This window comes from Sinocyclocheilus rhinocerous, unplaced genomic scaffold (genome assembly GCF_001515625.1).
Source record: "Sinocyclocheilus rhinocerous isolate Xijiao unplaced genomic scaffold, SAMN03320098_v1.1 scaffold1201, whole genome shotgun sequence".
Taxonomy (NCBI): Eukaryota; Metazoa; Chordata; class Actinopteri; order Cypriniformes; family Cyprinidae; genus Sinocyclocheilus; species Sinocyclocheilus rhinocerous.
In genome coordinates this window covers 1,731,573-1,752,171 of record NW_015654059.1, presented here as the reverse complement: position 1 = coordinate 1,752,171, position 20,599 = coordinate 1,731,573, and the positions used below count along the sequence as shown (strand labels likewise).

The 20,599-nt window shown below is 38.9% G+C and overlaps 2 protein-coding genes across 5 annotated transcripts; both read left to right on the top strand.

The window, feature by feature from the left end:
• Positions 1–680: 680 nt before the first annotated feature.
• Positions 681–4,723, top strand: pim3 (Pim-3 proto-oncogene, serine/threonine kinase). The gene is made up of 6 exons (XM_016523283.1): positions 681–1,152; positions 1,417–1,526; positions 1,618–1,668; positions 1,745–2,108; positions 3,188–3,364; positions 3,529–4,723. Exons 1-6 carry the CDS (start codon positions 1,065–1,067, stop codon positions 3,696–3,698), a joined length of 960 nt encoding a protein of 319 aa, XP_016378769.1. The 5' UTR covers positions 681–1,064; the 3' UTR covers positions 3,699–4,723.
• A 2,142-nt stretch (positions 4,724–6,865) lies between these two features.
• Positions 6,866–19,171, top strand: LOC107716738 (bromodomain-containing protein 1-like). Of its 4 annotated transcripts, XR_001637248.1 has the most exons (14): positions 6,866–7,241; positions 8,715–10,079; positions 10,186–10,342; positions 10,428–10,559; positions 10,771–10,899; positions 11,688–12,000; positions 12,118–12,378; positions 12,873–13,352; positions 13,437–13,566; positions 13,673–13,803; positions 15,303–15,412; positions 15,753–15,907; positions 16,205–16,256; positions 18,214–18,245. XR_001637248.1 is itself a non-coding variant. In XM_016523280.1 (13 exons), the coding sequence occupies exons 2-13, from the start codon at positions 8,734–8,736 to the stop codon at positions 18,380–18,382; spliced, it is 3,513 nt and encodes a 1,170-aa protein (XP_016378766.1). In that variant the 5' UTR covers positions 6,866–7,241; positions 8,715–8,733; the 3' UTR covers positions 18,383–19,171. The 4 variants fall into 4 exon arrangements, 3 of the variants coding, with proteins under 3 accessions (XP_016378766.1, XP_016378767.1, XP_016378768.1); XM_016523280.1 differs by lacking the exon at positions 16,205–16,256 and having other exon boundaries at positions 18,214–19,171; XM_016523281.1 differs by lacking the exon at positions 15,303–15,412 and having other exon boundaries at positions 18,214–18,351.
• The last annotated feature ends 1,428 nt before the right edge of the window (positions 19,172–20,599 follow it).

Sequence of the window (20,599 nt, the reverse complement as noted above, 5' to 3'; positions counted from 1 at the left end):
ATACATTATTACTATAATATTAAATATGTTATTATTTTCCTGACAGGCAGGCATATTACTCCACAGTGCAATTATAATACGGGATTCACACACAAGGTTGGATGGATAGATAGATCTTTATTAATATTCATTATTGTTAATTAGGTTTTTATATTTGTTTTTATATTTGTTGTTAATAACACACATAGCCTACATATACAAATGTGTTGCTAATAACACACATGCATATATACACATAATACACGTTTATATATATGTATTTTTTGACAGATGCAGTCCAGCAAGGATAGACAAAGACAATAGTAGTAATAATAATAATTATAATAATAATGTGCTTTATTAATATTTATAATATTATTATTAATATATGTTGTAAAACGCATTATTATTATTATTAGACAGGCACAGCCCAGCAATATTTCTCCAATTAGTCACAGTGCAATTATACAACTGTGCAACGTGGTTGGTCTTATGTAGCCTAAGCGCAAAGCTCTCAGACAAGGTATCCATCGGCGTCTCGCACTATTCACCAACGCACTACTTATCACTGCTGATGAATGCTTATACATTTAACGTTACAGTGTAATTCTAGATTTTATCACTCAGTATTTCTTCTTCTTGAACCGCGAAAGAATTTTGAGAAGTGTGTGTGTGTGTGATTTGACTGTAGTGCGTCTATCCGTCGCGGAGGGATCTGTGCAACGCGTCCAGCGCCCAAACACGAGAATTAAGAGTTAATACGGTCTCCTCGCTCTCTCACACACAGACACATCAACCGAGCGCACCGACCAGACGCAAAAGCGCAAACGTGTGATGTTCTATCTCACTATGGGTGCGCGGGGACATTTGTGAATAATTACCGGAGTCTGACACCTTTGTAGACGAGGAATCGGAATCGTTTGCGATCGCTCGTGGGATTTTCGTGCAGAGTCCCTCTCCTAAAAAGCTACATTTTTTAAGGGAACTCTGTGTTCTCGGTGAAGGACGGAGTGCCGGTGTTTTCCGGTCCGAAGCACAGTTAAGCATCTTAAGGACTGAGAATCTTTTTGAGAAGACGACAAAAAATGTTACTGTCCAAGTTTGGATCTTTTTCTCATATTTGCAACACAACCAACATCGACCACTTGCCGGTGAAAATTCAACTTCAAGCAGGTAAGTTAACTTAGACGTCGTTCTTCGATTTCATAACGATATAAATTTTTCATGTCGCATTTAATCGCGTGCCCTTACTCCGCTATTTAGCTAACGTTACTCCTAATTTTCCATACGCGACTAGCCGCTTAATCGGGACGCGCCTTTTCTTGACCTGCGTATGGAGCCATTTTGTTGCCAACCGTGTGTTGTACACATTCGGTTTAAATCACGTTGTTATACCAACATACTGACTTATACTGCTTTTTCTCCTTCGTTTTACAGCCAAGACCGAAAGGGAGCCGTTTGAGAAGGTTTATCATGTGGGTTCGGTGCTGGGAAGCGGCGGGTTTGGGACAGTGTACGCCGGTACTCGGATCTCAGACGCGTTGCCGGTAAGCGCTGGCTTTGTTTTGGTGGCAGCACATGGCTGCGTTTGGCGCCACAGTCACACATTCACACGCGCGTTTTTCTTTTTGTTTCTAGGTTGCGATAAAACACGTTGCTAAGGAGAGAGTGACCGAATGGGGTACGATTGTAAGTAAACAAGCCTTTTATTTATGAATTTCTTAAACGCTTGGTTGTTTCTAAACCACGCGTTTTTATATTCCAGAACGGGTCGCTGGTTCCACTCGAGATTGTTTTGTTGAAGAAAGTGGGGAGTACGTTTCAGGGGGTCGTTAAACTCCTCGATTGGTATGAGAGAGCCGACGGCTGGTTGATTATAATGGAGCGGCCGGAGATGGTGAAGGATTTATTCGACTACATCACCGAGAAAGGCGCGCTGGATGAGGACGCCGCCCGGGGCTTCTTCAGGCAGGTTTTGGAGGCGGTTCGGCACTGCTACAGCTGCGGGGTGGTTCACCGGGATATCAAAGATGAGAACCTCCTGGTTGATTTACGCACGGGAGACCTGAAGCTCATTGACTTCGGCTCCGGGGCCATCCTCAAGGACACCGTCTACACAGACTTTGATGGTGCGTCCTTGACTCCTGCTTTGCATTGGCGCACCTGCCGCTTCTAATAAAACGAGTTGAAATATTTGTACTTGTCAAATCCTGAAAAAATAATTACCATCAGTAATTAGCATTAGATTTAAAAAGAATTAAGTGTCTGAATTGAGTGACTCACCTCTGCTGAAAAAAACAGCTTTGATGGTTTTATCTGGTCTGGCTTGCTTTCAAGTTATTTTAGGGAAACCATGGAAGACCATCTTTGACCTGTTAAGACTATCTTAGACCAGCAAACTTTTTTTTTTCTTTTAACATTTTAATTAAGTGAAAGACAACATTTGAAACAGAATGATGACGTTACACTTTTTTTCACCTTTTTACAACAGAGAGATTTATTTATATACATTTATATACAATATATACATTTGTTATTTTGACAACATTCTTGCATTTTTAAACTCATTTAATGTAACTTAAATCATCGAATCTGAGAGATAAGTTAGTGGAAAGGATCAGCTGTTACTGCGTAGCATCTGTTTGTTGTGAAACCTGAGTTGCGGCACCACATGATCCCATCACAGATCCCTGTTTTTGTTTGGTATCCAAGCGACTCCTGGCCTTTGGGGGCCTGTCACACCACCCCTAGTGAAGGGGCTTTTGTTGGGGGAAGTGACTCATGCTGGAAGCATGTGGAGTTGCCATAGCTTGTGACTGTTTGTACCTGAAAGTCTCCCTTTTAGATCGCCCTCCTGTTTCAGCTTGCTTGTATTTTTGGATCGAGCCGTTCTCCGGCTCACAGTGAGGCTGAAGGAGGGAGGAGAGTTTGTGCGAACGCCAGACCGCTGGCGCCCCCCTTGCTAGAGTCAGCTGACTGAAGCGGCTCATTATACAGTGCTGCAGTGTAATCAAAATCGGTGCTTTTTATGCCAGAACAAGGTGATTATGAAACGAGTGTTTTTTTTTTGTGCCAGAAATAAAAATCACAGAGTAGGTTTCAGGACAAAAAAAAAGTGCAATCTTCATGTTCTTGACCCGCAAATATGTTTTGTAAGTCTCAAAGGTTAATTCTCACTAAATTGAAAACAAAATGTTTTATTTTGTAGGCACGCGAGTGTACAGTCCTCCTGAGTGGATACGTTACCACAGATACCACGGACGCTCGGCAACCGTTTGGTCCCTAGGCGTCCTACTGTATGACATGGTGTGTGGTGACATCCCGTTTGAGCATGATGAGGAGATTCTAAGAGGACGGCTCTTTTTCAGGAGAAGAGTCTCTCCAGGTATGTTCTAAACCGGAGATACCCAAACCAGGGGCCAAAATTGACCCATAATGACCTTTGATTTGGCCTCAAATTGGATTAAACTGATGTAAACAGTCCAGTCTTTCTTTTTTAAACCTTTTTGTGGATGAGAAGTTTAACCTTGCTGCTTTTCTGTTTATCAGTCTGTCAGCAGCTCATCAAATGGTGCCTCTGCTTGAGACCTTCAGACCGGCCCACTTTGGAGCAGATCTTTGAGCATCAGTGGATGTGCATGGAGGAAAGCCCAAAAGCAGAAAGCGGCAACATCACACTTCACTCCATCAGCACAGAATCGGGCAAAGAAAGCCTTTGACGGATGCGGGGATGGCGAGTGAATGGACTCTGAGACCTTTTTTGCTCTTGTTCCCAGTCTGTTGGTTATCAGGACTTCGGTTTATGTTGCATAAATGTCTTTTTTTTGGTTGTTTTTCTTGCTAAGGGTGAGTTGTTACCCGTAGGGACTGCGTGAGCAGCAATGCTAGTGATCCTTTGATCTTACTGGTTGCTCTTATAGAGCTTGGACATTATTTTCCTTTTAGACTATCTTTTTAGTTTTCGGTGCCTTTTTTGAAAAGCTGCTTTTATGGGATTCAAGTCACGACTGACACCAGGTGGATTTTCATGGATTTTAGGGGAACTCCCCTGGATTCATGGGAACCTTCAAAGACTGTATCTAGTTATGTGGTGGGTCTCCCTCGCCCTCTAGTGGTCGAATACTTGAAGTACACACTTACTACTCTATTTAACAGTATCTCTCTGCTGCTCTGCCATTCATATTCACTATTTCGATGGTTTTCCCTTCTGTTATTTTCTGAATGTCTTCCACTACCTTCATCTCTGTTGATGTCACTTTTTAGACTTTGCTTAGCAGAGACTTGAGTGATGTGCACAATCAATGCAATATTCATGGACTCACTTATCTTTCCTTATTTCTTTTTTTTGGGGGGGGACTTTTTTATTTTTTTTATTTAATACAAGTATTTGTATTGTATTTATGTACATTTTCTTCCATGTATCTTATTTATTCATGCAATACAAACATTCCACATTCAGTGGCTATTTATTTATTTATTCATTTTATACCATCAGCAAAAAGTCAATTGAAATTATTAAATGTAAAGAGTTCTTGGGCTTATCTTTAGTTTAACCTAAAGGATCATAGACATGCTAAAGCTATCTAATACTGATACAAATATACGATTGAGATGTTTAGTGATGCCATTTTCTGATGCAGTGTAAAATTTAGAATCAGTTTTTTCTCCATGTGAAGTGGAAGTAAAAATGTGTTTTAGTCTTTCCACTGTGACAGTGTGGAATTTTTATTTTTTTTGAACTGGTGAAGCATTTATTTTTTTATATTGGACACAATAAATTCCTTTCATATGTAAAGTGTTTGTGGTGTCTGCTTGCATTTTAATTACATCCTTATGTTTTCATGTGCAGTTATACGCTGTGAGGATGCTGCCCCCTACAGATAGTGGAACAGAAATTTAAGATTGGATTGATTAGTAGAAACATAACTGATAGCTTAGAACATTTAGTAAAATAAAATAAAAAAATCTTAATATTCTTGCAATTCCATAATTTGGTTAAGTCCATTCCCAACATCTGATTTTGAACATGAGGAAGTAGCTACAGATTGTGTGTCTGACCCCTTACATGAACAGTCCATACATTCTGATGAGAAGTTAACATTACCCACATTCAACGGGGTATGCAAATGTGATGAGACATTGGCGTTATAGCATTACTGTCAAAGAGCTGAATAAGGCTTTGAGTCATTATGTAATGCATTATTCAGATGTAGAATCACCTGAGATTATTAAATTGTACCTACTGTTACTAAGGTATTAGATATATTTGGCACGTAATGACCCTTACAGTATGCAAATGAGTTAAATACTAACATAATAATAAAATGGGGTAAATTAATAAAATTACAGTTTTCCACAAAACAATTCTCTCTTCTATGGAAAGATCCATTCAGATTATTCTATATGAGCCGGACTGATATGAAGACTTGACTTCTGTTATAATGCCTGTATTGTAACTGGAGCAGTTTACTCAAGATAACTAATTTACCACAGGTTTACGTTAACATATGAGTCCATAATATAAGTCATAATAATAAATTTGATAATGGGTTGACAGCTGATGGATCAATAAATCAAGCGCTTTACACTTGTTGCAAAACTAATTGCAGGTCAAAGTTTCCCACATTTTTTGTCCTGTGACTTTCATGGTTTGTAATTACAGTATACTCAGCTAGCATGGGATGTTCTCAGAACTTTGTTTAATGTTCTGGCAAGGTTCTCTCAAAGTTATGAACAAACATTTTTCCAGTAACGTTAATAGAACATTCGCTCACAATTATCTGGTCTTTAATAATGTTAGCACAAAACCATGATTTATACACTGTTTATAGGAACTGAAGCAGTTTAGTTGCATGTTTGTGTAGCGTTTTTAAATGTTCCTACTTATTAGTTTCATATGGTTCAGAGAACGTTCAAAAGTAACATTCCCAAAATGCTTGGAAACTTTTTTTAAATAGAACATTCCCTTAATGTTGTATCTAAAGTTCACGTAACCAAGATTTTTTTTTTTTACATTTAAAAAACAAAGAACACTCAGAAACAACGATTTCATAACTTAACGGGAACGTTAGCAAAACAGTTTTGTCAGCTGGGTAAACATTTTAACAGAACCACGAATGAATAATTGATTCATATATTATTCATTCACCGATTCATTCATTGAAATAAAAACATTTATTAGATGAATGTCCACATACTTTTGGCCGTATAGTAGCTTTTGAGCTGAACGTAAGAAAAAAAAAAAACACATAGAAAATATATACATTAATCAATATACATTTAAATAAATATTAATAAAATATATACGTTTCAAATACAGATTTATTCATAAAAATAATTAATTTCCAGTACTTTCACAGTCATGGAAAACACTTTTTAAAACAACAATTATAAGTTAAAAATTTTAAGTTTTTATTCAAAATCGCGGCATGTTGTTGCCGCGTGGCGCTCTTTTGGTACTCTAATATGTGCAGCCTAGGGCGAAATAAAATAAATAACTGAACAATTTGGATCACACAATAATACAGTATCTTCTTCTTTAGTTTTTTTGGCGCATAACAATCTAAATGTATAGCGCCACCTACAGTACGTTGCTGTTGTGCAGTCATGTTATCTACTATTATCGTCAAAATAAAATTTTTTTTAAAAAAAAATTATAATTCTCCATAAATTTGAAACTCTTCCCTTTACCAGATTCCCAGGTTCCAGGGACCCATCTGGCGCTGCGTCTCCAGCTCCTCTAGAACACTTCCCTGGTTCTATACAGTATCCATTATGCATCTTGTCTAAAAACCATAGACTGTATAAGCTAAAAACAAGCTACGAGGCCCTGCCTAGCGCCTACTTCCTTATTTTTGCCGCGGAACGTAGTGACGTTGTGCGTATGGCGCCGTGCGCGATGACGCAGTGCGTAAGGCGATGGAGAGCTGCAGCCGCATTGTTGTGGGGGAAGAGAGTCGAACTAGCCTGCTAGCATAGTGCCCGTACGGCCAGCCCAGTAACGACCGAGAACAGGCGCATTAGTATGGTCGAGCTGCTGTTATCTTGAGCGTGTAACTCCGGCTTTTAAATGCTTATTTTTGGATCCGGCAGACCGTTACGGATACCTCATATTACCCCTGGAATACAACGGAGAAGCGGCTGGTGGACGGTAGCGCGGCTCGTGCACGGATTAAACCTACTGCTGTTCAGTAGGCCACAACGCTGCTGCTTTTAGCTCGGCCGTACTGCCTTTAAAGCTTCTTTTAACGTCGACGGCGAAGGTAAGAACGGACCGCAGTGTCTCTGGGGGTTTATTTATTTATTCGCGGCTTTAAAGGGCGTTTGTATTCACGTTTTACAGCGCGTGTTTTGTTTTGTTTGACGCCATGTTTTCAGTAATGTCGGTGGACCTTTCCAAACAGCATTAGCTCACTAGCACAGCCACCAGCAGGCCGCCGGATCCAGTGTGTGCCCTTGCTGCTCAGTTTGTGTGTTTTCTTTCCAGTCCAGTGTGTCTAGTGTGTTTGGCCTTGTCCTGCCCTGCCCACCTCAAACAAACAAAAGCCTGGATGTAAACCATGGCTGTTATCGGTTAAACGCCAATTGCTTAGTTAATGGGTTAATGTGTCAGTTTGTGGAGCTTAAAAGTCAGTTATGTGTTTCAAAAAATTAAACAACTCAAATCGGCAAGCACGTTACTGTTGTGTTGTTTACGTTGTAATCAAATAATTAACTACGTCAGATGGCGAAACGGCACATATAGACAAAAATACAAACGCAAGTGCTTTTTTCTGTTTCCATGCCGATTTTCTAACTTGGGTTTAGGTTGCTATGGATGCCAGATGGCTGTGTGCTTGCAGTTATGCCTGTTCACACCAAGGACGTTAACTATAAAGTTTAAAAATTGTTCTTTAAGAAATCCACTACACAAATGTAACGATAAAAACTCAAAGGAACGATATCGTTGAAACCAATTTCAGAACGTTTTTCCCCCAGCTGGTGGACGATAAAAACATTGACCGCCAATGAGAATCCAAACCACTCTGAAGAGTTTGAGTATTTAAAGTGGCAGAAGACAGAATTGCATCGCTCGCTTAAGACCCGTTCACGTCTAGAACGATAACAATAGCTATATTAGCGACCACGCGAACTTAGTAGCCTTTTGTTTATTATAAGCACGCTGCAGTTTTGTAGTCTTTCGGTTTAAATGCTCGAGCTGTTTAAAGTCGGGCCGATTCTGGTTGGCTGTCAGTGTTTTATCGTTCGTAAGCTAGTTCGTTTTGGAAGTTCTGAAAGTTAAGGTTCCTCTGCGTCGTTAATGTCATAGTTGTGGTGTGGACTTCACTATTCTCAAAGAATTAAAAGTATTATTAAAACTTAGTTGTCGTCCTTGGTTTGAACAGACTTTGACAGTAACAACATTTTCAAAACTATTTTTCCAGCTGATGATCAATACAAATGTTGACAGCCAATCAGAATTTGTCAGACTTTAATAAGCTCCAGCATTTAAAGCAACAGTCATGCAAGAAGCAGGTGAAATAAACAGCATGTTGTTGTTTGTTGGTGTGAATGCTATAGGTATTGCTATAGTTAACTTTGTAGCCAACGGTCCTGGTGTAAATGGATGTTTACAGTGTTGCTGTATTGTTTTTATAGCATCTGTGTTTGTATCTCGATCCAGAAATGAAATATGATCTGTGGGGGTACAAATTGTGGCTTTGAATCAGTTGATGTGTGCTTTTCTTTTACTTCAGTTCCTCTCTGGCATTCAAAATGAGGAAGAAGGTTCGACATAATCGTGTCGCCACCCCGCAGAGGCCTCCCTCTCCCATCAAACCCTCACGTAACCGCGAGACCTTGACGTACGCTGAGGCTCAGCGTATGGTTGAGCTGGAGATCGACGGCTGCGTGCACCGGCTCAGCATTTATGACAAACTGGATGTCATCGACAGCGATGACCCTTTAGCTCAGGAGATCAGCGAGTGCACCAGCAACAAGGAGAACACGGAGAAGCCGCAGCAGGTCCTCGTGCGCTCGGTGCGGCTTAAAAACAACCAGCAGAAGAAGAGCACCGCGTTGACGACTGTGCAGGGTTCGCCAGCTCAGGGCAGGCTACCAGAGCCAAAGATCCGAACGGTTGAGTACAATCTCCCGGCGGTGCCACGGAGACCGTCGGCGTACTACACCTATGTGGAGAAGACACTGGACGAGCTCGACGAGGAGGTGGAATACGACATGGACGAGGAAGACTATGCATGGCTCGAGCTGATCAACGAGAAGAGGAAGAGCGACGGCTACAGCCAGGTCTCTCAGAACGTCTTCGAGTTCCTCATGGACCGCTTCGAGAAGGAGTCTTTCTTCGAGAGCCAGGGCCAAGGAGAGCCCCAGCCACTTATCGACGAGGATGCCGTGTGCTGCATCTGCATGGATGGCGAGTGCCAGAACAGTAATGCGATTTTGTTCTGTGACATGTGCAATCTCGCCGTGCATCAGGAGTGTTACGGCGTTCCCCATATCCCGGAGGGCCGCTGGCTTTGCCGTCACTGCTTAAATTCTCCCTCCCAGCTCGCCGAGTGCATATTCTGTCCGAATAAAGGTGGCGCGCTTAAAAGGACGGACGATGATCGCTGGGGGCACGTGGTCTGCGCCATCTGGGTTCCCGAAGTCGGTTTTACCAATACGGTTTTCATCGAACCCATCGATGGTGTGGCAAACATTCCTCCAGCTCGCTGGAAACTTACCTGTTACCTGTGCAAGAAGAAAGGAGTGGGTGCCTGCATTCAGTGCAGCAAGGCCAACTGTTACACAGCTTTCCACGTGAGCTGCGCTCAGAAAGCCGGTCTCTACATGAAGATGGAGCCCATCAAAGAGGTCACTGAATCAGAAGCTACTACGTTCTCTGTGAAGAAAACGGCGTACTGTTGCTCTCATACACCTAACGGTTGTGTGAGGAGACCCCTTACTATATACGAGGACTCCAAACCCAAGAACGGTTTATGTCAGAAGGCTGCTCACAGGGATAGAGCAAAAGGATGCCATAAGAAGAAGAACAAAAAGCCTGAATCGGAGCCCGTCGCAGTGGTTCCGACTGTTTCTGGGCCTAGTATTACACCTAAAAGGTAGGTGAAACATTTTTCTGCAAAGATTTTCTGAATCTTTGTTGTTTTGAATGTTTTTATTCATTTATTTATTTTTGACGCTCTGTGATTTCCTGTGTCCTTACAGTTTCAACACAATTCTCAATCAAGTTTCTGTCCAAAAGAAGAAGATGTTTGTGGAACGGGTTCTCAGTTACTGGATGCTCAAGAGGCAGTCGAGGAATGGTGTCCCACTAATAAGGCGCCTGCAGACTGCCATACAGACGCAAAAAGAACCAGAACAGGTGAGACTTTCTTGGTCTGCAGTGATTGACAGTCCAATTCTTATGCATACGAATTTTGAGCGAGGAATTTTTTTTTTAATGACAGGCGCCATGCGTTGACGACCGTCAAGCTCTGACAGAGCAGTTAAAGGACTGGCATCGTTTACGGCATGACTTGGAGCGTGCTCGCTTGCTGCTGGAGCTCATCCGCAAAAGAGAGAAGCTAAAGAGAGAGGAGGTATGGTGGTCATCGTCATATGATGTGATGTCAGGTGCAAGAGATAGAAATAACTTTATTAATTTTAAACTATTTATGTATAACTTAATATCAACTTGGTATCAAAGTACTGGTACTTTTGTCATCCCTAATGTATGCAGCTACATGAAAAGTGTGTTTTTGATCAAGTTAATGTAATCCCTCTTCCAATGTTTTGGTCTGGTTTCTGCAGATGAAGTTGCAGCAGTCGGTTTTGGAGATGCAGCTCACTCCATTCCCTGTCCTGCTGCGAGCAGTACTGGATCAGCTGCAAGAGAAAGACCAGACTAAAATCTTTGCCCAGCCTGTCAGCGTCAAAGAGGTATGTCTCTCATTCCTGTGGGCTCATGCTGGCCTTATCAAACTCTAAATTGTTGTTTGATAATATAAGGATTCTTGATGTGAAAAAAAAGCTTAAAACAGGGGTTTTCAGATTGGGGAGAAAATTATAAAAAAAGAAGTAAAGAATTGCCATGAACAGGATTTGGCATCATTACAGTTTCATTTTGCTGTAGTTTTTAGAAATGAAATAGTGCTTTTTTCCCCCATCTCATTTATTTTTCATCTCTTCTTGCTTGTACTATGAAAACATTAGTAGTATTTTCTGTAAAATTGCTTTGAAAGAGGATTTATTTTAATAGAATGTTTTATTAAAACGTATTTTTTGTTATTAAAAATAACTTTTATAGTATTATGCAAAAATTTTGAATTTGAAATTTTATATATGAGTTACATTTTATTCACTGTATATATATTTTCAATTTATAATGTATTTGTATTAAATTAATATGTTTTAGTAATTTATTTTAGCTTTAGTGCAACAGCAATATAAAAGCCAGTTATTTGATTTTGAAACTCTTTTTTTTCAATATATATGGGTTGCTATACATTGTAGGCGTCACTCGCAACATTGTCATCATTTGTCTTTGGCATCAGTGTTTAAAAACCCTTAAGATATGATTTAATTTTTTTGTGCTACCATTGTTTTGATGATTTTACTGTTATTCTAAAATTTGGGAAAATATTGAATGAATAGGTGTGTCCAAACTGTTTTAGTGTACATGTAGCTCCTAATTTTGTTCCATGCTTGATTTTCTCTCTTATGTACAGGTTCCTGATTATTTAGACCACATCAAGCACCCTATGGACTTCTCCACAATGAGAAAGCGCATTGACGCCCATGGGTATAAGAACCTGGATGAGTTTGAGGATGACTTCAACCTCATTATCAACAACTGCATGAAGTACAACGCCAAGGACACCTTTTTCTACCGTGCTGCTGTGCGTCTACGAGATTACGGTGGAGCGATCCTCAGGAAGACTCGGCGTGACACCGAACGGATAGGCTTTGACTTTGCCAGTGGATTGCACCTCGCTGAGCCTCCTAAGATAGAGCCACCTCCAGCATTGATCTGGGATGATGGTAAAGACCTATGTGTCACATTTCTCCTCTCTGTTAGATTTTAGACTAACTAAAATTGAAAATCACAGATTCTGGTTTGTTGGTGAATCATTATGAATTTTATTCTGTTTGTTCCAGTTGACCGACTGTTAAACCCAGCCAATCGTGAGCACATATCTAAGGAGGAACAATTGAATAAGCTGTTGGAGATGCTGGATTTAACCACTGCCATGAAGTCATGCCCTTCCCGGAGCAAACGGCTCAAACTGCTAAAAAAAACCATCAGTGATGTGCGAATGGAAATGGGTCACAAAAAGGAGCCCCCTTCATTGGAGCAGAATAATCCCAAGGAAGAGGAAAAAGCACCTCTTATTCTACCACAAGCCAATGAGGAAGAAGGTGCAGTTCTGTTGAATCACATGGGGGTTTTTGCAGTAGCAAAAGTTCAGCTCACAGTAGCTGAAATTTAGTGAAACCACTTTTCATCATTTTAGCAATATAAGCTATGGCGTCCAAAATTTCTGAGACCACTTATTATTATTATTATTATCATTATTGTTGTTGTTGTTACTTGTAATATTTATAAGTTAAATATTGTATAAATATTTATTAAAATTTGTATATATTGTCAATAATTTTTTAAAACAAGGATTTAATTGCCTTGATTTAAATTATGGCATTTATATTCATAGCATAATAACTTTGAACTTTTAAAAATTATTTTATGTTATAAAAATAGTTGTAATGTATTATAAAAAAAATTAAAAAGTTTAAATGGAAAAAAAACCTATTCAATTTTAATTCTCTTCATTAATAGCTGGTCAAACCTGCCTTTAAGAACTGTGAAACTCTTCAAAATGGGTTTGTATTAAATATTTAATGTTTCATTACAGGTGACAAGTCATTACCTCCAAAACTTGAGCCTTCAGATTCTGTTCCACTCCTGAAAAACTCAGACAGTCCCTGTGAACCTCCGACACTGAAACCCATTGAGCCCAGCCATGAAAAGTGCCCGAAAAAGGTCAAATTTGACGGGGAGACATTCTCTACCTCACTTCTAAATGGTCTCTCCTCTGACCTTATGCCCTCTGAAAATAACGTTATGGTTGCTACCTCCACTCTTACTGAACCAGCGAATATGGTCAGCCGGCGAACAGCTGTGCTATTCCGAAAGTCAAAGAACACGAGTCCGCAGAAGCCGTCAAACACAAGTGAATCCTCAATTGATTGCCCTCAGCTGGGCACTAAGACGTTCTTGTCGGTGGTCATCCCTCGCCTCGAAACCCTGCTCCAGCGCAGGAAGAGGACGCGCAGTGCTAGCGGAGACAGTCAGGGTGACGAGGATGAGTGTCCGATTAAACGCTTGAATACTGGTAAACAGCTTTCTCTTTTCATTTCAAGAAACACAGTACCCGTCCCTCCATGTGCATATTATAGACATTGTTTTGTACTTACAGGCATGTCTAATGGCTTTTCTGAGCCAAAGAAAGGGCTAACTGTGAATCGGCTGTCAGAGCCTCGTCGCCGCTGTGCTTCAGAGTCCAGCATTTCTTCCAGTGGAAGCGGGAGCGTCCAGGAAAACACAAGGTGGGAATGAATACATAGAATACAATTTCTAAACATTTAATATACAGTATTTTTTTAGGCATTATTACTCGTGATGAATTAAGTGCCTTTTTTGAATGTCTTTCAGCGATGTCAGTCACACAAAGAGTGGGAAAGGGAAGCTGGCGATGACGAGACGGAACACGACGGACGATAAAAAAGAACTGGTCAATTGCGTGGAACCAGGGAACATTTCCAAAGCCAGCAAGCTGGCAGCAGGTGAGTGTCCAGCTTTTTGCAGCCGTGAGCGGGTATGTGGGATTTTACACCAGCCCCATTCTTCCGTTCAGAGAAGTGGGTCAGACCCGTTCTGGCAGCTGCATTGGTGTCCCGTCAGCTCTGTGCAAGCTCGCTGTCCTTCCTTTTGCTTGCTTTGCCACTGACCTGCTCTTCATGACTTTGTCTAACTAACACAAAGATCGCTGCGTACTGCCGTAGTGTCTGCATGTGTGAAACACTCATGTTTTAATAGTCATCACGGCTTATCCTGCCCTTCTGAGTAGTTGCTGCATATGTTTGCTCTTTAACATGGCACTTAAAGGGACAGTTCATTTGAAAATAAAAATTGTCATAATTTACTCAGCCTCGTGTTGTTCAAAATTTTTTTTTTTTACCTCAGTAAGTCACATGAAATATTAATTTGTGTCTGTCTTGTCCATTCAGTGAAACTGTATAGTGATACAAGCTCACAATAAATATTACAGTCAGATTAGCATCCAAACCATTGCACAATAACTTTTTATTCCAAGTGCGCGCTGCAGTTGTCTGCCGCTTTAAATGGTCGAGCTCTTTAAAGTCAGGTGGATTCTGATTGGCTGTCAACGTTTTTATCACTCATCAGCTAGAAACAATAGTTCTGAAAGTGATTCCAGAGATATATCATTCCTCTTTATCGTTATCATTGTGCTGTGGACTTTTCATAGATTTAAAACTAGGGCCGATGATAAACAACATGGTTATCATGGCCAAAATAATACACAATAATGATATTTTTTGCAATATCTGTATTTTTAGATTTTGCCAATAACACAATGTTTAATACTATGGCAGAGGGGAATATTTTTCAGTGAATAGGGCATGTTCTTTACCTAAATCCGTTGTGTAAATTCAGAGGAACCTCAGAAATCATGTTGACTCCCTGTTCTTGCATAGACAAAAGCAGGAAGAATCAATGTAGCCTTTTGTGTTTAATAAAAGTAAATGGTGGCTTTTGAACTATGTGAGGTTGAGTAAATGATGATGGAATTAAAATTTTTTGATGAACTAACCCTTTAAAGGTAAATTCATCCCAAACAGTATTTTCCGAACGATTTCCTAGATTGCTTACCATCAATATGCTAAGTGAAATCTTTTGGCCTGCCACGTGCTTTCCCAGAAGTAGAAAGCTTACTTCTGCATTCTGACTCGCAAGCATGTCAGAGTCTGAGTGGGCTCATTAGTCACATGACATGTTTGACCTTTCCAGACCAAACCAAAACCATTTTCAGCGCATTTATTATTCTATTTTGATTTAATAAATAAATCTAAATAAATTTGTCTTTGGAAGTGGCATTAGAGGCATAATAGTGTCTGGCTAATGTCTCGGCATGCTTCCGTTAAAGAAATGACCCACTGCTGCCGATTGCTGATTGGCTAAATACTGGCGTGGCTCTTGAGGTGTTCTGCACCATTTTCTACGGTGAACCCCTCATAACTTTCCATTATTCCTACTTTCATAGAGATTGACAGCAGCAATATTTGGATGCCTGCTAACACTACACCACTAAATCTGGAGCCCCTTAAACTAGTTTGGGCCAAACTTAGTGGATATCCTTCCTATCCTGCCTTGGTGAGTGTGCATGTGTGCATGCCGTCAGAGACTGGTTCTCCTTCTCTTCCTCTTCATTATTTCATGCATCAGCCTCCTCCGGGGCCAACAGTCAGCCATAACATTATTGCCAGGTGATACAACCAGGATGTGTATGTGCACATTTGTTTTGTGTGTGTGCGTGAGCGAGTGTGTGACACAAGTGTGTGTGCGTTCCTGTGTTTTGTGGCAACCATTTCCATTTCCAACAGTTTATACGTTAGCAGTCACAGGCACACTCTGAGTTACCAGGTTACCAGGCCTTTCGAGATGCGTGTTGGAAGATTACTATTGTGTTGATGGCCTCTCTGCCCACATGTAGATCATAGATCCTCAGATGTCTCGGGCGGGTTGCCATCTCAACGACGAGTACATTCCCACCCCTCCACGGGACGTGCTCAGGGTCGGAGAGCTGATGCAGTTCAGGTCCAAGGAGAAACTCTTCCTCGTCCGCTTCTTCGACAGCAAACGCAACTGGTGAGAAGTCTTGTATTTAGAGAAACTTTCAAATATTATTTAGTGTTAATGTGACTGACTTAAGCGGTTGTTACACTGTGGTCCTGGGGCGGCTGTGATTGTTGCAAAATATTTTTAGGGTATTCACACTTAACATGTAAAGATGTTAATTATGTACATTTAATTCAATATTATTTTAACACATTTACTGAATTTAATATTTTTGTTTTAGTCTTGGAAAGCATGAAATTGAAAATATAGTTAATGAGATCATTGTTGTTTTTTTAAATTGTGATTTGTTTGAAAAACTTAAAACAGACACCCAAGGGACACCAAAAGGTGTTGACAGACACCCAAGGAACACCAAAAGGTGTTGTCTTCCTTCTTTCTTTCCTTCTTTTTTTTTTTTAAATATCATTACTATTTTAATGGAAACTGTATATCGCACAATGTTTTTGTAGCCAATGAAAGTACTTTTTTATATTAAATAACTTTACTGATTAGATATTGATTTGTAAAATTAGATTTTTGTATAAATATTGAATTATAATCATAAAATCTGATGATTTTTTTAACTTTATCATCAGATTTTAATATTTTAATTCGTTTTAGTACAATGACAATATAATTAAATAATGTAATATGTAATAACACATTTGAAAAATAATTATATATATCATGTCATGGCATTAAATGTTGCATGCATTGCTAAAAATTTATATCTTTCTTAGTGGTTTTTGACTTGTTTTTCTGTACAAAGATCTAAACATCCTTAAATCAAGATATGTTTACTTAAGGTGCAAAATTAAGATCTTGTTTTCTGAAAAACTGAACAAAATGAAGTGAGTTCCCTTTGAATTAAGGGAATTAATTAATTGTTTAATTAATTGTTAGTTGAATTAAGTCCACTGGCAGATATTTGTTCTTTTTAATCAAATTTACTTCATTTTGATCAATTTGTCATTTTGCATCTCAAGTAAATGTATTTTGATTTAAGAATCTTTAGAATTTTGGTAAAATGTGGTTAAAATACTGATAAAGAACATCACTATTTTTGCAGTATGATCAGAAGTTATAGTAAAAGCCATTTTTATATTCTAATGATTCGGAGCAGAGCCTTAAGTTTTTTTTTGTTTGTTTGTTTTGTTTTTTTCAAGTAATGGTAATCAGTATGAAGTTGTATTTTCAAACTTGGAAGTGTTGCTAATACAACTCATTTACATTTAGAAAACATTGTGATGTTCCCTTCAATTAATTCCTTAAATTCTTTACTTGGTCCTAAAAAAGTCTTTAAACAGTCTTAATTTTAACTCCATAAAACTTGAAGACCCTGATCAAGAAAATAATTATATATTTTTTTTTAAATTATTTTTAATTAATGTGTGAAATGCTTTGTGTGAAATTATGTAACTGCCTTTGCATTAGTAAAAGGAATGATCATATGTGACCTGTGCTGGTAAAATGAGTCACAATGAGCAAATTTTCAAAAATGAGTTATTTTTATGTTCACTTTTCATTCAAGTAAGAAAAACAAATATTAATTTGTTAATAAAATAATATAGGCGATAATAATAAATACCCTTAATAAAATAAAAATAAATTAAAAATTAAAAAATCCTCTTAGTGTGTTCATTACAAATAAATTGATTATTAAAACTACAAAAGCAGTACAATCAAGAGCAGTGAGTGATTCCCTCTTTTCTTTTTTTATTGTTAGATTAATATTAATGAGGCGGCCTGTGTTAAGACCTGCTGTAATGCACGGATCTAATATAATGTTACACATCAGATGTTTTTCCCCAACAGTTCCCCAAACGTTCACTTAAGTTAAGACATTACAGATTATGTTTGCGTGAATACTTAAATACTGTAATTCTGTGTATATTAAATTTATTGGGATCGCACGCTTTTGGATGACTGAAAACGTACAAATAAAGGTAATCAAACATCTAAAATTATTATTTGGAGCATTGGGATCGCTAGACGAGGGCTTAACTCATTTTTGTGAAAACCTCAAAATCGACTAAAATCAAATTTTTCACTTTTTTTGCCTGTAGCTCAAAATTAGCCCATGCACATTTCGACTCATTTTGCCAGCACGGGTCACATATTTATGATCATATTTAGGGGTTCTCATAATTGAAATGTTTTAAACCCCTTACTTATCCAGTCGCTTGTTTATGTAGTATTGTGCTGGGTAGCTGTTTTAATGTGGACAGAAAAATGACCCGACTCATGAAACTCAGCTAGCTGGGACAGAGTGTTACATTAAAAAATTCTGCTTCTGATGCCGTTTTAAAATAACTGTCTTCTTCAATCTCCATCAGGCAATGGCTTCCTAAATCCAAGATGGTATCGTTCGGAATCGACAAGACCTTAGACAGAAGCAAAATGTTGGAAGGCAGAACGTCAGGCATCCGTAGAGCTGTGCAAAGCGCCTTCAACTGTGCCATGAACCACTTGAGCCTTGTCCAGGACTTAGGTGCTGGAGATTAATGGAGATCCATGTTGGAGGGTTTCATCAAGCCCCACGTTTACCCAACGCTACGCTCCTGTATCAGACTGGCCCTTCCTCCCAATTCTGTTAGGAGCCGGCGAGCTTCTCAACGGACGAATGTGAGAGCACCTTCACTCTCCTGTAATGTGCTGCAAGACTGCTGTGAACTCACACACTGCCATCTACTTTCCTTTACACTTCCATCACCATCCACGATACGCCTTGTTTAACTCTGGCTGTATATAACGTCATCCTAAATTATCCGACACTAATTTATTATTTTTTTGGTTTGTACTGCACACAACCTCCTGGAAGATTTCTACTCCAAGGTAATTTCTCAACCGCACTGAGGTGCGAACCCATCTGGTGCTACATCACGTGCAAAGCCTTGATTTTTCCATGCTAGAGACTTTTGGAAGGGGCTGTCGCACTTACTGTATCAAACTTTTGTTGTTTTTCTTTTTTTTAACGGTTAAGTTATTGTAATGTCAATGCAAGCTTCTCCTCCTTGGCATTAACATGTTATCTACTTTTTTATATAAAAATATTCTTATGGGACACAACTAAGTGATGTTTGTAAATATTTATATAAAGCGAAGAAATTATATACATGTAATACTTTAGAGTGGGTAAAAAAAAAAAATTAGGAGAAGAGGAAACAACAGTAGCGATGAAAGCCAAGAAGTGCATCACTCATGCAAAACCAAAAATTTTGCTGCCCAGTTTTTTCTTCTTTATTTTAGAATGTTTATCTCTCTTTTTTTTTCATATTGGTTTGTGTGAATGTTTCAGGCAGATAGTATGGAAAAAAATCCCCCAAGTTGTTGCTTTTTTATTTTACTGTGCTCTCGGGAACTGTATTGTAGGTCTGAAAAAAGATGTGCCTGTACAATTGTGTTGTATTAGGACAAAGAAAAGTATGCAAAACTTTATATTCAGAGTAGGCATATTTTGGTGGAAGCTGTGCTTGCCTTTTTTTGCTTTGTGTGTGGGTGTTTTAATCATAGCCATCTGTTGTGACTGTTTAACTGTGTCTCTCTCCAGTATGGATTCTGGGTAGCATTCTGGGTTTAAAACACTTTTTGTATGAATGTCTTGTATTGACCGGTACTCTTGTTTCTTTTCTCTGGGAGGATCACATTATAGCCAATGATAGTGAGTGCTGGCGAGATCCAGTATTTTTTAAGTACACTGAAAATAAAGAAAAAAATTACAAATGGTTGTTTGTCTTTTTGATGGTAATTTTTTTTTCATTTTTCTCTTCTAAACTTTAAAGGTGGGGTATGTTTTTTCCAAAAACGCTTTAGAAAACTGAGTCGGGCTAAATACCAAAACAAACTTGTAGCCAATCAGCAGTAAGGGGCGTGTCTACTCATGATGATGCAGAGAAGAGCGCTCAGTGCACAGGAGGACGGACAGCTGAGCCAAGCGACAGAAAGATAGAGATGGCGTATTAAAAAAAAACAAAAGAGGATTTTCTCTCTCTCTCTCTCTCTCTCTCTCTCTCTCTCTCTCTCTCTCTTGAAGGTAACTTCAACTGTAATCTTGTGTTAGAAAGGGTCTGCCTTTGACTGCTAAGTTTGTTGTCCCACTTTAAAAATAAGGCAATTTAGAAATTAGCCCCTTGTTTTTCTCAATTCTTTTAATCATATCTAAAGGTTTTTTTTTTTCTTTCTACAAATCAGTTTTATTTTGGTATTACTGCGATACTATGATAGTGTTTGTTAATATTTTAAATTGTGTTTTTTCTTTGTTTAATTTTAGTACATTTAAAATGACAGATGTTGCCTACGTTTGAAAAGTTTATATAATATATATTTTATTTCAGTTGAGGTTTATTTCAGGTAACAATTTTAAATGGCTTTAGTTTCAGTTAACCTACTAAAAAGTAAATTTTATATTTATATATAATTTATTTATATTTTAATTTATATACAATGTATTTTCAGAAATGAAAATCTTATGTTAAATATATTTTGCAAGCTATTAAAATTTGAGGTCTCCCAAGCATTAATGGCAGTACATCACTAGATGGCGCTGTTGAACCGGACACAGTGTTGATGTTCGTGCTCCGGATGGCCCGCCCGGCGGGACCCCCCACCCCTAACAAAAGCGGTTGAGCTCCTCTGACAGAATGTGATTGTAAAAGATCTCTTCCAAACTTGAATAATATTCCAGCAAGGTCAGCATTGCCGGTTGTAAAGCAGATTAAATAG

Bases quoted from the DNA above. Each gene is read 5' to 3' on its own strand.
- pim3 (XM_016523283.1), top strand. From the start codon at position 1,065: ATGTTACTGTCCAAGTTTGGATCTTTTTCTCATATTTGCAACACAACC. The intron at 1,153-1,416 runs GTAAGTTAACTT...TTCGTTTTACAG, and splicing joins GAAAATTCAACTTCAAGCAG to CCAAGACCGAAAGGGAGCCG. The intron at 1,669-1,744 runs GTAAGTAAACAA...TTTATATTCCAG, and splicing joins TGACCGAATGGGGTACGATT to AACGGGTCGCTGGTTCCACT.
- LOC107716738 (XM_016523280.1), top strand. From the start codon at position 8,734: ATGAGGAAGAAGGTTCGACATAATCGTGTCGCCACCCCGCAGAGGCCT. The intron at 10,343-10,427 runs GTGAGACTTTCT...TTTTAATGACAG, and splicing joins CGCAAAAAGAACCAGAACAG to GCGCCATGCGTTGACGACCG. The intron at 15,908-18,213 runs GTGAGAAGTCTT...AATCTCCATCAG, and splicing joins TTCGACAGCAAACGCAACTG to GCAATGGCTTCCTAAATCCA.